The sequence below is a fragment of the Chiloscyllium plagiosum genome, unplaced genomic scaffold, assembly GCF_037043375.1.
Source record: "Chiloscyllium plagiosum isolate Xiang-an unplaced genomic scaffold, Cpla_swu_hap1 HiC_scaffold_19, whole genome shotgun sequence".
NCBI lineage: Eukaryota > Metazoa > Chordata > Chondrichthyes > Orectolobiformes > Hemiscylliidae > Chiloscyllium > Chiloscyllium plagiosum.
Genome location: NW_028270157.1, coordinates 45,164,534 through 45,179,052, shown reverse-complemented (window position 1 = coordinate 45,179,052; position 14,519 = coordinate 45,164,534). Strand labels below are relative to the sequence as shown.

The following is a 14,519-nucleotide window of genomic DNA, read 5'->3' as shown; positions in this document are numbered from 1 at the left end:
GACCCAACTCAATGTTTCACTCATTGTATAAATGCAATCAATCATTTCCCACACTAACCATCCTGTAGCATTTTAAAATAAATACAGCAACATTTAAAAATATTCTTTCATGGGATGGGAGTGTCAGTGGCAAGGCCAGCATTTGGTGCTCATCCCTGACTCCCCAAGATAGTGAAAGTGATGCCTTATTGAGCATTTTGTATAAATACCCCTCAGTTCTAAATGTTAGCAAATTAGTCTTGAAATATAACGTGAGGTCATTAAGAACTACCTAGAGATTGCCTAAATTCAATTTTAAAATAGTAGACAAAAGTCACTTTTGTTCAACGAGTCCAGGGTACAATTGAACCTGAGTTGCAGAGGGAAATGTGAGGTAGCATCAAGATTTACGTGTGAGAATGAAACTCCTTTTATATTTCTCTCTTCTCTTGATTGAACCTTCCCATTTAACACATTGTCTTAGACCGCGATCAAAGTTGGCTGAAGATCAGAATCCTGTAGATCCACAAAGGGCAGCCATTTTTGGAATGATTTTTCATTTTACACTTTATGGGAAAGTATCTAGCCTCCCACTAGCATATTGCAACAGACCAACTAAAATCAGTCGTTCAGTAGTAGAGGAATTCAAGCAGGAATTGTAACTTGCCATGATACAGAACTATCTGCAGGAGCTGCACTGGTTTACTTTATTATTCTAGTTTACTCACTTTTTCTTTTAGATCCTCACATTTCAGTACATGCACATTGCAGATTTCCAACCCATGACTTCCATTATCCCACCATGACTAACCTTTCTGACAGCACAAGATGTCTACTTACCGGATATCCTTACTGTTTATCTTTGGTTTCCCGTTTAGTGCTCCTGTACTGATTGTTGGGGGAGGTGACAATGGCAAAGGTGGGGGGATGGTTGGTAAGTCTGGCAATTGCCGGGTGCTCTTCCTTAGCGAATGCAGGCCAGCCACTTTTTCTGTCCCATATTCAAAAGTTCGCCGAGGTTTGGGCACAGGATTCACTGAAAGCTCCTGTTCCAGAGTTCCAGGTTCTGAGTAGATATTTTCCACATTTCTAATTTTACAGCTTGCCCAGGAAACCTTCACCTTGTCCACAGTGCCAAAGCTCAGCTCACTTGCCTCAGAATCTGAATTGGATTGGATGTGCTTGCGCTTGAGCTCAGAGCTGCAGCTGCCATCCTTTTTCTCCTTGGATGTTGTTGGACCCTGGGCTGCCAGTGCCTCCTGAAGTCTCTGAGGGGTGTAGTAATCACCTGGCAGCTTGAGTTGGCTTGATGCTGAATCTTCCTTGGCCTTTTCTTCCAGCTTCTTGATGTGACTCAACACAGTTGTTCGGTCCCTTTTCAAGGGCTGCGTTGTAGCAAGTTTTGTACAGGTCACCTCTTTTACCTTTCTGCCAATTTGCTGTGTCAGGTCAGACTTTATCATCTCATTCTGTCTGCACCCAGATAACCTGCTTTCAGTCTCCAAGGACCTAGCCTTTCCATCATCTACTTTGTATTCATTCTCTTTCCCAGCATCTTTGCTGTCTAAATTCCAAACTTTTGAGTGTTTACATTCAGTTTTTTTAATGACATTCCCTTCAACACCTTTCACCAGTTCTAATTTATCAAGTGCTTTTGCTTCTTTACTTTCTAATTTTTCTTTATCTGCTGAAAACACTAGCTCCTTCTTCCCCTCCCATTCTGAAATCTTTTGCTTGATACTTGGATTCCTAATAATGATGCTCATTTTACTGGGAGGGTATCTTTCATTGGAAGTATTCTTTAATGGTTTCTGCATTGAAAGCTCATTTTCCTTTACACTGTTGATATCCAGGCTTGGGTTGCCAGTGCCAAGTTTGGGATTCAACATTTTCTGCTCACTACCAGCTGAACTTGACTTTGAAAGGCAGTTATTGACTTGCTTTAAGGGACACTTCACCTCCGTGCTGTCAACTGCTTGTGTACCAATCAGGACTTTCGTTGAACTCTTTTTAGTGGAACTCCGGTGCAGATTACCAATATTTTCAGTTTCAAACTTTGATGGCTCCTCAACAAAGAAGACAAAGTTCTTACCAGCTGTTCTGACCCTGGAAAGTAAAACAAAATCTGCATTATAATCCAGCATAGCATAGAGTGGTTACTGTGTGTCTTACATGTCGTCATCTTTAGATGGGCTTTAATCGTATTAATCTCAGAATCTTCCGGTTTTGTTTGTTAATCCAACTTTTAGACCACAACAAAGGCTATCACTATGAGTGCTAACTTATCTCTCTATGCTGACCATGCAATATTTTATATACACTGGTGGTGTCAGCTGCTAATTTGAGACAATAGTGTCTAGAATTTTTAAATGTTGTTTATAGGACTGGACATCGAAAACCTGATGAGGTATTTCATATACATTAAAAACCTTGGTGTCCAGGGCACAAATTCAAAACTTGTAAATTATACAGACTTTGGATGCATTGTTTTACCATGCGGAAGATCATATAGAACTTCAAAAGGACATAGACAAGACGCCAGGTAACAGATGAAACTTAAAGCAGAGAAATGTGAAGGGATTCATTTTGGGAAGAATGTGGAGACAGCATAACACCAAGGGTGTACATAGGGATCTGGATATATATGCAGATAAAACATGAAAAGTGGCAGGACTTGGCATAGGAGAAAATAGGGACTGGATACTGGAGATCAGAGTTGAAGGAGTGGTGCTGGAAAAGCACAGCAGGTCAGGCAGCATCCGAGAAGCAGAAGAATCGACATTTCAGGCATAAGCCCTTCATCGGGAATATGATGGCATATGAAAGCAAAGAGGTTTGTCAAACTTATATGTAGCACTATCTTGGCCTTAACTGGTGTACCACTTCCAGTAGGAAAGATGCAGAGATATTGGAGACGGTGCAGAAAGAATTCACATGAATGGTCCCAAGAATGAGGAACTTCAGCCATTTAGCTAGATTGGATAAGTTGTGATGTCTTCCTTGAAGAAACTTCAGAAGAGATTTGATAGAGGTATTCAAAATCATGAGTCTGGACAAAATAGACAGGAAAAATGCATTGATGGGAGGATTGAGAATAAGAGTTATAGAGTCATAGAGATGTACAGCATGGAAACAGACCCTTCGGTCAAACTCGTCCATGACGACCAGATATCCCAACCCAATCTAGTCCCACCTGCCAGCACCCGGCCCATATCCCTCCAAACCCTTCCTATTCATATACCCATCCAAATGCCTCTTAAATGTTGCAATTGTACCAGCCTCCACCACTTCCTCTGGCAGCTCATTCCATACACGTATCACCCTCTGCGTGAAAAAGTTGCCCCTTAGGTCTCTTTTATATCTTTCCCCTCTCACCCTAAACCTATGCCCTCTAGTTCTGGACTCTCCGACCCCAGGGAAAAGACTTTGCTTATTTATCCTATCCATGCCTTTCATAATTTTGTAAACCTCTATAAGGTCACCCCTCAGCCTCCGATGCTCCAGGGAAAACAGCCCCAGCCTGTTCAGCCTCTCCCTCTAGCTCAAATCCTCCAACCCTGGCAACATCCTTGTAAATCTTTTCTGAACCCTTTCAAGTTTCACAATATCTTTCTGATAGGAAGGAGACCAGACTGCACGTAATATTCCAACAGTGGCCTAACCAATGTCCTGTACAGCAGCAATATGACCTCCCAACTCCTGTACTCCATACTCTGACTAATAAAGGAAGCATACCAAACGCCTTCTTCACTATCCTATCTACCTGTGACTCCACTTTCAAGGAGCTATGAACCTGCACTCCAAGGTCTCTTTGTTCAGCAACACTCCCGAGGACCTTACCATTAAGTGTATAAGTCCTGCTAAGATTTGCTTTCCCAAAATGCAGCACCTCGCATTTATCTAAATTAAACTCCATCTGCCACTTCTCAGCCCATTGGCCCGTCTGGTCCAGATCCTGTTTGTAATCTGAGGTAACCCTCTTCGCTGTCCACTACAATTTTGGTGTCATCTGGATAATTGATAAGAGCAGCAATTGCACCAGGTGGAAAACCATGCAAAGTGGTTAGGAACTGGAATGCACTAATGGAGTGCATGAAAAAGGAAAATTCTGTCAAGACATTCAAAAGGGAAATGGCTTGATATCTGAAGAATGCGCACGGCCATGAGAAGACAGGACAATAGCTCATTAACTTGTTCCCACGTGAAGCTGCCCACATGAAGCTGAATGGCTCCTGCAGTGCTGGAACAGGTCTGTGATTCTGTGATGCAATATCATTGTTTATACAGGGCTATCATTTTGAGTACATTTTCAATACACCACCCCTGTATAAGCCACCAAATCTTCAGTGTTTCCTCACACTTTCAGGCCTAATAATCATCCATTTGCTTTCATGGGTACAGTGAGCATCGTTGTAAACTAGTTATTGGTTAGACAAGAATCCAGCAAATAAGCACTTTTCTTTCAACATTGCTACCTGAATAATTTAAGAGGGATCCACTTTATATCCAGTGATTTTTTTTTAAACAGACATGCAAAATATTATGCCGTACTTACAGCACAGAAACAGGCCATTAGATTTATGTTGGTATGTCAGGATGATACAAAATTTGGGAAGATTGTAAATTGTGAGTATAGTTTGGAACTTCAACAGGACATGGATAAGTTGAAGGAGTGAGCAGGTTGGTAGTAGGTGTAGGCCAATATGGAGAAATGAGAGGGGATTCATTTTGTTAGAATGAACATGGCCAATAAGAGTAGACAGGCAGGAGGCTACATCTGCTGTTTTGCTGTCTCTAATATAAAATAAGAGTGCATCTCTAAAGTGGATGCACGAGTAGTGGCACTTGTGTGTGTGCGCATAAGTCATTAAAGATGGCAGGACAGGTTTAGACTGCAACTAATAGAGTCTACAATACTCTGAGTATCGTGAACTTGTACACATATGGTGGACTGTCACTTGAAGAGTCTGATCATGTGACATAATAATGACATAATTATCTATTTTGGGAGGGAAAGAGCTTGGTCTAACCTTGCTGCCTGCAATGTAAATAACTCCTTAATAAAGCTCCTGTTGTTAACTCTTTGGCCTCCTAGTCTTGCTGGAACATTACCCCTATTAAACAAGCCCAGTTTAAAGAATTAAAATTTATTGTTCACGTATGAAGCCAGTGCAACATTACCTGGAGTATTACATCCAGTTCTCGGTTTTATGAAGGATGTGAATGCGTTAGCCAGAGTGCAGAGGAGGTTTACCAACATGATTCCAGGAATGTGGAACTTTGGTTTTGAAGATATATTAGAAAAGGTTAACACTGCTTTCTTTGGGAGGCGAGGACTCAAAGAAGATCTGATAGAGATATTCATAAGTTATGAGAAGTCAGAACAGAAAAACTGTCTGCAATTATAAAAGGTTCAAAACAAGATGATGTTGATTTAAAGTACACAGAGAAGGAAACAAAAAAGGTATGGAGCAAAAAGCCTTTTACACAGACTGGTGAAGATCTGCACTGCATTGTCTGTGTGTATCTGGTGAAATCAGGTTCCACTGATACAATCAAAAGAAAATTATGCAATTATTCTAAAAGAACAATACTCAGAGTTTATAGGAGAAGGCAGGAGAAGAGCACTGAGTGAAATGCTGATTGGCAGAGCCAGTGTAGATATGATGGGTCAATTGCCTCGTGTTGTAATAATTCTGATTTCAACCCAAACTCAGTAGCCACCTCAGATTTAATACTGGGCTATTTTATGCACATTTCAAACACAATAAAGTACATGGAACTAGAATTAGGTTTAATTTCAATTATATTTCATGAGAATTCCAAAAGTGAGACCACTGATGGATGTCCTGACCACTCACTTCCCATCGCATTCTTGACATGTCAGAATATTTCTGCTAAATCGCACTGGAAACAAACATGGAGAACACTTTAGACAGTAGAGTCACTTTTTTATCATTACCAAAATACCATCACGATGCAGTCACTTAGGAATAGTATAAGGCCTCACCGTTTATTTCTTGGACTAGTCAATCTGAGTCAACTTTGGTCTAGTCACCCCTCGTGAACTGTCAAAATATAATTTGTGCTATCTGTATACTAGATGAGAGATACATAGAATGCAGCAATAAAACTCCCGCACATGGGTTGTGTAGCAATATTGAAGAACTGTGCACACAGCTGGCAAGCCTCAATGGAAAACATAAGCACTGTGGGAAAGTGCAGTTAGGGTGCTCCTTTTATATTTCTCTTTGCAGGATACTGACGACCTTCCCAGCATTTAAACAAAGACCAAAGTCAGCCCACACCAGAGGCACATTGTCAATTTGTTCCTGCAGGAGATACCGGAAAAGCTTGGTCTGGTAATCTCTTAAACTGTAACTAAGAATTACTCAGAAATCCTCTCATGAATTCTTATAGAGAATATGATTTCTTGGTTCTTTATATTCTATAAAACATATGATCCGGTATGGTACGTATCAGTGTGTTTCATTCTGCAACAACGTACACCATGTTGGTTTGTGCTGCTGAGTAGGTCTACAAGATGCATGTCCGACATTGGGCTAGTCCCACCTTGTATGCAAATCTGGTGGTGGTAGTGTTTTGGATAGATTTGGGGGGGGGGGTTGGGAAGTAGCATTCCAGGCATTGGACTGTGTAGCAATGGGTATGGAGGGGGGAAACGGCAGTGGTAAGGAACAGGATCTCCTTTTTTAAATTCATCCAAAATATGTAAGTATGTTGACAAGACTGGAGTAGTGATGCTTGAACTCTCTATGAATGGTGAGGGTGATGCTTCTGGAGAGCATTGGTGGGAACTCCAGGACTTCGATCCAGCAGCAGGAAATAAATTATACTATTCACCCAAGTCAGAAGTGAAACTTGCAGATGGTAATGTTTCTAAACATCAGCCGATCTTGTCTTTCTACACAATAGATGCAATGGGGTTAGAAGGTGCTCTGTAAGAGCCAGTGGTGAGTTGCTTTAGTACATCTTGTTGCTGACACATACTGCAGCATGCGAGTGCAGTGGTGGATGGAGTTCCAGTCAAGGTGTCTGCTTTTTCCTGAATGATGTTGAGCTTCCTGAGTGTTGTTGGAACTGCCCTTGTCCATGCAAGTGGAAGGTATTGTATAACACTCCTGAATTGGACCTTGTAAATGGTCCAAAGCTTTTGAGAAGTCAGGAGAATCCCTAATTTCTGGTCTGATTTTGTCCACTATATTTATCTGTTAGGTTTCTGGTCAATGATAAATCCCAGGATGGTTTTCATGAATGCTGTTGCCATTAAATGACAAGGGGAGTTGGTTATATTCTCTTGCTGAAAAGGTCTGTTACCTGGTACTCAGTTGGAATATTCGTCACAAAGTCATTTAGCAGACAGAAGGCCTTTCAGCCAGTTTCACACTGGCCTTTGGCAGACAAAACCAGTCAGTCTCATTTCCCCACTTAATCCCTGTAATCCTGCATGTTTATTTTTTTCAACTGCCAAAGCAATTTTCTTTTGAAATCTTTGATCACTTCCACTTCCACAATCCTCGTGGGCAGAGAGCACACTTCTATCACATTTCCCCATTATCTCCTTTACTTCAAAGACAGCAAGCCCAACTCCTCCAACCTAACTTTCTCTGGAACCATTCTGGTAAATATCACTATTTAATTCATTCATGATGCATGGGTATTTTTTGGCTAGGCTGCAGATTCCTAATTGATCTCTAAAAATGGTGGTGAACTGCTGTAGTCTGTGGAGTAGTAGGTACACCCACAGTGCTATTAGGATGGTGAACTAACTCCACAGAGGTTGGTATCCCATCACCAAGCTGCCCTTTATTAAAGTGTGGAAAGTTCTTGATACTGGGCCAGCTCTCAGAGGGGCACTCCAGGTCTCCCTGATTGGACCAGATTAACAGCCCCAATCAGGTAACTCATATTCTATGTGGGCCATATGGCTGACCTTGTTATAATCACTACAAATGGGAGTTCATGAATTTCAGCCAACAACAGTAAAAGATGGTGAATGGCTTAGAGGGGAATTTGCAGGTGGGGCTTTTTCCATGATTTCTTACCCTTGTCCTTCTGGACGGTGTAGCTTGTGGGATTGGAAGGTGTTGATGGATCCTCAGTTGCTGCAGCGAATCCTGTAAAGTGCAGTGTAAACACAGCTGCCACAGTATATTTGTGGAGTAAGGATTGAAAGTTGAAGATGCCAATAAAGCAAGGTGCTTTGTCTTGGACCTCTTCTGAAACCTCTTAAGGACCCTCATACCCTTTCTCAAGTGTGCATATTCTAGTTAGGGCCTAACCAGAACTTTAAAGATTCAGCATAACTTTCCTGCTTTTGTACTCAGTGCCTCTAATTATGAAGACAGAATCCCATATTTAAAAATCACACAACAGCGGGTTATAGTCCTATAGCACTAGCTTCCAAATAAACCTGTTGGACTATAACCTGCTGTTGTGTGATTTTTAACTTTTTACACCCCAGGCCAACACCAGCATCTCCAAATCAGGATCCCATATGTAATGCTAATGACATTCTCAATGTGTCCTGAAATCGTCAAAGATATATGCAGATGAATTCCTACATCCCTCTGTCCTTGCATACTCTTTGGAACTGTGAAATGATGTCTATATTGTCTCTCCCTTCTATCAAAATTCTTCATTTCTGGGTAGTCAACTCCATGTGCTACTTGCTTGTCCATGTCACTTTGGAAGTAATTTGTATCATCCTCAGTATTTGCCAATCACCAATCAATCATTCAGGTTTAGTCTAATTGGAAAAGTTCGAAATTCTACTCTTATTCCAAGATCCAGGTCATTTGTACACAACTCAAAAGAAGGAGCAACCCCAGCATTGGTCCTTGGGGAATGCTATTATATACTACCCTCCAGTCTTAAAAATAACCACTTATAATGACTTGCCTTTTTTTTTAATCCAAAATCGAAAGAATTTTATATCCAATTGGACACTGACCATTTATTCCATGAGTCTCAATTTAACCATTCTTTAGTGGTATTTAATTGAATGCTTTCTTATACGGATGAACCATATTCCCCTCAACAATCTTACTATATTTCATCAAAAAATCAATTAGATTAGTTAAATGCAATCTGCCTTTTACAATCCAAGTTGCCTCTCCCTAAGTAACTCAAACCTCACCAAAACGTTGTGGATTTAGTCCCATGTTCTTATTTCCCAGAAGGTTATCTGCCAATTATATTAAAATAACTGGTTTGGAGCTTGTGTGTCCATCCACTTTCCTGAATAAAGGTGTCACATTTACCTTTCCGGCAACTGTCCGGGGGGGGAAAAAAACATTATTCCCTGATGGGATATGGATGTCGGTGGCTGGATTGCTTATGGCAAAAGTGAGGACTGCAGACGCTGGAGATTAGAATCAACAGTGTGGTGCTGGAAAAGCGCAGGTCAGGCAGCATCCGAGGAGCAGGAAAATCAACGTTTCGGTCAAAAGCCCTTCATCAGGAATGAGACTTCTGGGCCAGGGGGCTGAGATAAAAGTGGGAGGGGGTGGGGCTGGGAGAGAGGTAGCTGAAGAGGCAATAGGTGGATGGAGGTGGGGGTAAAGGTGATAGGTTGGAGAGGAGGGTGGGGCGGATAGGTGGGAAGGAAGATTGACAGATGGGATGGATAATAGGGACAGTGTGGAGCTAGAAGGTTGGAAGTGGGCTAAAGTGGGGAGATGGGAAATAAGGAAACTGGTGAAATCCACTTTGATGCCCTGGGGTTGGAGGGTCCCGAGATGGAAGATGAGGCATTCTTCCTCCAGGCGTCAGGTGTTAAGGAGTGGCGATGGAGGAGGCCCAGGACCTGCATGTCCTCGGCAGAGTGGGAGGGGGAGTTAAAGTGTTCGGCCACGGGGTGGTGGGGTTGATTGGTGCGGGTGTCCCAGAGATGTTCTCTGAAGTGCTCTGCGAGTAGGCATCCTGTCTCTCCAATGTAGAGAAGACTACGGGAGCAACGGATACAATAAATGACATTGGTGGAAGGCTCCTTTGGGGCCTTGGACAGAGGTGAGGGGGGACGTGTGGGCACAGGTTTTGCAATTCCTTTCATGGCAGGGGAAGGTGCGGGGGAGGAGAGGGTGGGCTGTTAGGGGCCTGGACCTGACGAGGTAGTCGCAGAGGGAATAGTCTTTACGGAAAGCGGATGGGGTGGGGAGGGAAATATATCTCTGGTGGTGGAAATGGCGGGGGAATGATGCGATGTATACAGAGGTTGGTGGGGTGGAAGGGGAAGAAGCTATCTTCATTGCGGTTGGAGGGGTGGGGTTCGAGGGCAGAGGTGCAGGAAGTGGATGAGATGCACTGGACGGCATCAACCATCACGTGGGAGGAAAATTGCAGTCTTTAAAGGAGGCCATCTGGTATGTTCTGTGGTGGAACTGGTCCTCCTGGGAACAGATGCAGCAGAGGCTTATCCCTAGTTACCTTTTGAGAAGATGGTGGTGAGCTGCTTTTGTACGACTTACAGTTCATGTGCTGTGGATAGAACCACAATTCCATTCAGGAAGGATATTCCAGGATTTTGACCTAACATCACTGTTCCTTCAGTGGTACATTTCCAAGTCAGGATGATGAGTGGAGGGAAACTTGCAGGTGGTGATATTCCCATGTATCTGCTTGTCCTTGTCCTTCTAGATGTTTGTGGTCTTGGGTTTGGAAGGTGCTGTCTAAGGAGCCTTGGTGAATCCCACCTCCTCCCCCTCCTCAATTTTCATCCTATCCATTGCTTCTGTTGAAAGTTGGTCAGATTCCTCTTCTTTAGTAGAAACTATAAAGTATTCACTATGTCTTCTAGTGCCCTATGTTCATATCACCCTCTTTGTCCCTAATAGGGTCCACTTTGCCACTTACTACCAATTTGCTCTCGATGTCAAAAATCATTTCTTGGTTCTAATTTAAGTTGCCTGCCGTTCTCTTCACCAGTCTTGGTTTGCTCTTCTCTAAACCTACCGTATTTGACCTGTTCTCACTTGAAGATGAATATCATGCATCGTTTTTTTTTGTATGGAGAGATGGAGAGATATGTGAGTAAGTGGCAAAGAGTTTAAACAGAGTGTCTCAGAGCGGGCAATGAGACAGTGGCTTGATTTTGGCTTGAAGACGTTCTATATTCCCATACAATTGAGGAACAAAATTGGTGAATTTCAATACCAGTGTAATGCCAGGAATATAAACCATAAACCCAAAAGGTGGCTGATTGTACCAAACATATTCCTCTGGCTGTCTGTGATTGGCAGAGTACAGACCAAACTGAATCAACCCACACTTACAAAACCCAAGTGAAACATTTATGTTTGATGAGCTTCCTTGATGAAGGTTGAGGGTTCAAATAGCTAAACTAACAATTAGTTTAAGATAAACAGTTGAGTTCATAAGATGGCTCAATACATTTGCCAGAAACTAAATATATTCATATGCAAGAATCTGTTCTCTGCAAACAAAAGAAATATATTCACACCTTGTGCATTTTTTGAATGACCTAGTTGCATGGGGAGCCTCATGTTTTTCCATAGCAATGCCCATCCAGTCAGAGTTAAGATTAGATTAGATTAGATTAGATTACTTACAGTGTGGAAACAGGCCCTTCGGCCCAACAAGTCCACACCGCCCCGCCGAAGCGCAACCCACCCATAACCCTACCTTTACCACTTACCTAACATTACGGGCAATTTAGCATGGCCAATTCACCTGATCTGCACATCTTTGGACTGTGGGAGGAAACCGGAGCACCTGGAGGAAACCCACGCAGACACGGAGAGAACGTGCAAACTCCACACAGTCTGTCGCCTGAGGCGGGAATTGAACCCGGGTCTCTGGCGCCGTGAGGCAGCAGTGCTAACCACTGTGCCACCGTGCCGCCCACAAATGGGAACTTGCCATCCAAACAGCACCCCTTTCCCCATAGTATAAACTGCTGCAATTGTTTTGAAATCTGCCATTCTTGTGTTTGTACTGATGACTGCAAAGTGAAAAGCTTTGACAAAGTGATGGCTTGTATTGAAATACTGTGCAATCATCAGTATGTATCCCCACTTCCAACGTAAATGAAAATGAGATATTTCTGATGAAGCAGTGCAAGATAGTTGGACCTAGGACACGACCCAGAGGAACTTTCTCAGGCTGAGAAGAATGAGGGAAGATCAAATTGAGGTATTCAAAATGACAAAAAGATGTGGATCAAAGAGCCATGGAGTGGATGCTTCCTCTTACAGAGTATTCAAGCACTAGAGGGCATAGCCTTAGGATAAGGGATAGCAAATTTAAAACAGAGTTGAGGAGAAACTACTCCTCCTGGATTGTGAATCTGTGAAAATGTGCAGTGGATGTTGCAACAGTGAGTAACTTTAAAGAGTTAGACAGATTTTTCATTGGTATTGTGCAGAAGAGATATGGAAAGAAGGCAGGAAAATGGGGCGAGGAACATTTCAGCCATGATCAAATGGCAGAGCAAACTCGATGGGCTGAAGGGCTGATGCTGCTCCTATATCTTACAAATTCATGAACTTAAGATGATTGGCTTCCAACAACCAGATTAATTGTGTAGGATATGATTCCAGCAAGTGCAGAGTTTTCTGACCAATTCCCGTTGACACCAGCTTTGCTAGGGTTCCTTGATGCCACACTCAGTCAAGTACTCCCTTGACGTTAAAGACTGTCACTTTTACTTCACTTTCTGCTGTTACACACGACCTATCGTTAGCTACTAACCATCTCTATTAACAGCTATCCACCCTCCCAGCCAGATTATTATCCATTCCTTTGACTGTCCAACTGTCCTTTTCTCTCTTTGGGCTCTATCCCCACCTTATCATTGACTCCCACCACCTCCCCCCCCAAACCCCACTTATCATTTACTCCCACCCCAGCTCCCCCCCACCCCCAACGTGTACATGTAACCCAACATTTTCTGAGCTACATCAGTTCTGAGGAAAAGTCACCGGATCCAAAATGTTAACTTTGATTTCTCTTCACAGATGCTGCCAGATCTGAACTTTTCCAACAATTTCTGTTTTTGTTTCTGATTTACAACATCTGCAGAGCTTTTGGTTTTCGCTTTCACCTCACCTCTAGTTTAGCTCTATTTTCCAAGTTTGGAGCAAAACTTTAATGAGATCTGAAATGGAGTGGATGTTACAAGACTCAAACTAAGCATTGGTGAGCTGGTTATAGGAGAACTAAATATCTCTTGACATCACTGCTGACAGTAACTTCTATCACTTAGAGTCAGAGTGATAGAGATGTGCAGCACAGAAACAGACCCTTCGGTCCAACTTGTCCATGTTGGCCAGATGTCCTAAATACATTTAGTTCCATTAGACAGTATTTGGTCCATATCCCTCTCAACCCTTCCTATTCATATACCCATTCAAATGCCTTTCAAATGTTCTAATTGTCCAAGCCTCCACCAATTCCTCTGCCATCACTTTGTTGACAATTGAGAGCAAACTGTTGGAACAGTATTTGACTGGATTGGATTTGTGCTTCACGAGGACAGGTCATTAATGGGCAGATTTCCACAAGGATTGGATAGGTGGAAGTGCTGAAACTGCGTGAAATGTTGTGATTAGGGTGTTGCTAATTCTGGAGCACAAGGTTTTAGTATGACATCCTGGGATGTTGTTGGGACCATTATCTGTGCCGCTTCTTTGTGTCATATGAAAATCAAATCAAATTGACTGAATTTTGATATGTGATGACATGGACCTCAGCAGAAGGCTATGATGGATCATCCACTCAAACTTCTAGCTGAGATTGCTTGCAAATGTTTCAGTCTTGTCTCTTGCACTGATGTGTTGGGCTTTTTGCTTGCAAATGTTTCAGTCTTGTCTCTTGCACTGATGTGTTGGGCTTTGCCATCATTGAGGATGGGGATGTTCATGGGGCCTCCTTATCCAATTCATTGGTTTTGTGCCATTATTAATGACTGGATACAGCAGGATTGCAGAGCTTTGATCTGATTTATTGGTTGCGGGTTCACTTAGCTTCATCTATAGCATGCTGCCATTGCTTTGAAGTTGGTTCCTCATTCTTCGGTCCCCTAGCACTGCTCCTGGCATATAACCCTGGTGATGATCAACTGCTTTCCTTGCTCACATATCGCCGAATGTCATGAGACCTCACGGGCCTGGAGTCAAGGTTCTGGATTTCAAGAGCCACTCCTCCCAACAAACCCACAAAATCACCAGCTCTGGATCTCTCCTGATGCTGGTACAGGACTTACCAAGGCAGTTTCCTCCTCTATCCACAATCTGGAAAAGCAGCTCTAAACGTGACAGAGAACCTTGGTGCCTGAACTCTGACCCATGAAGCCATTTCACTTTGTGCTTTTCTCCCATTTGTAGCCATCCAATAATAGGATTTAGAGACTTTAAATGGCATTAGAGTCACACAAGAGGTTGCTCCCTGCTCACCAGGGAGACGCAAGGTGTGTGCACACCCACATGGTGCACGATAAGTTTTTCTAGATTTTTCTCTCTACTCACCTGCCATATTGTGATTGTCAGACAACCGTGACT

General features: G+C 42.7%; 1 protein-coding gene across 3 annotated transcripts in view; it reads right to left on the bottom strand.

Moving 5' to 3' along the window:
- LOC122559606 (DENN domain-containing protein 2A) overlaps nucleotides 1-14,519 on the bottom strand; it is a 148,218-nt gene that overhangs the window by 55,835 nt on the left and 77,864 nt on the right. For all 3 annotated transcript variants that reach the window (XM_043709382.2, XM_043709381.2, XM_087997286.1), the window contains exon 3: nucleotides 820-2,085. In XM_043709382.2, coding sequence (XP_043565317.1) covers nucleotides 820-2,085 — 1,266 coding nt within the window. The remainder of the gene's footprint in view (nucleotides 1-819; nucleotides 2,086-14,519) is intronic.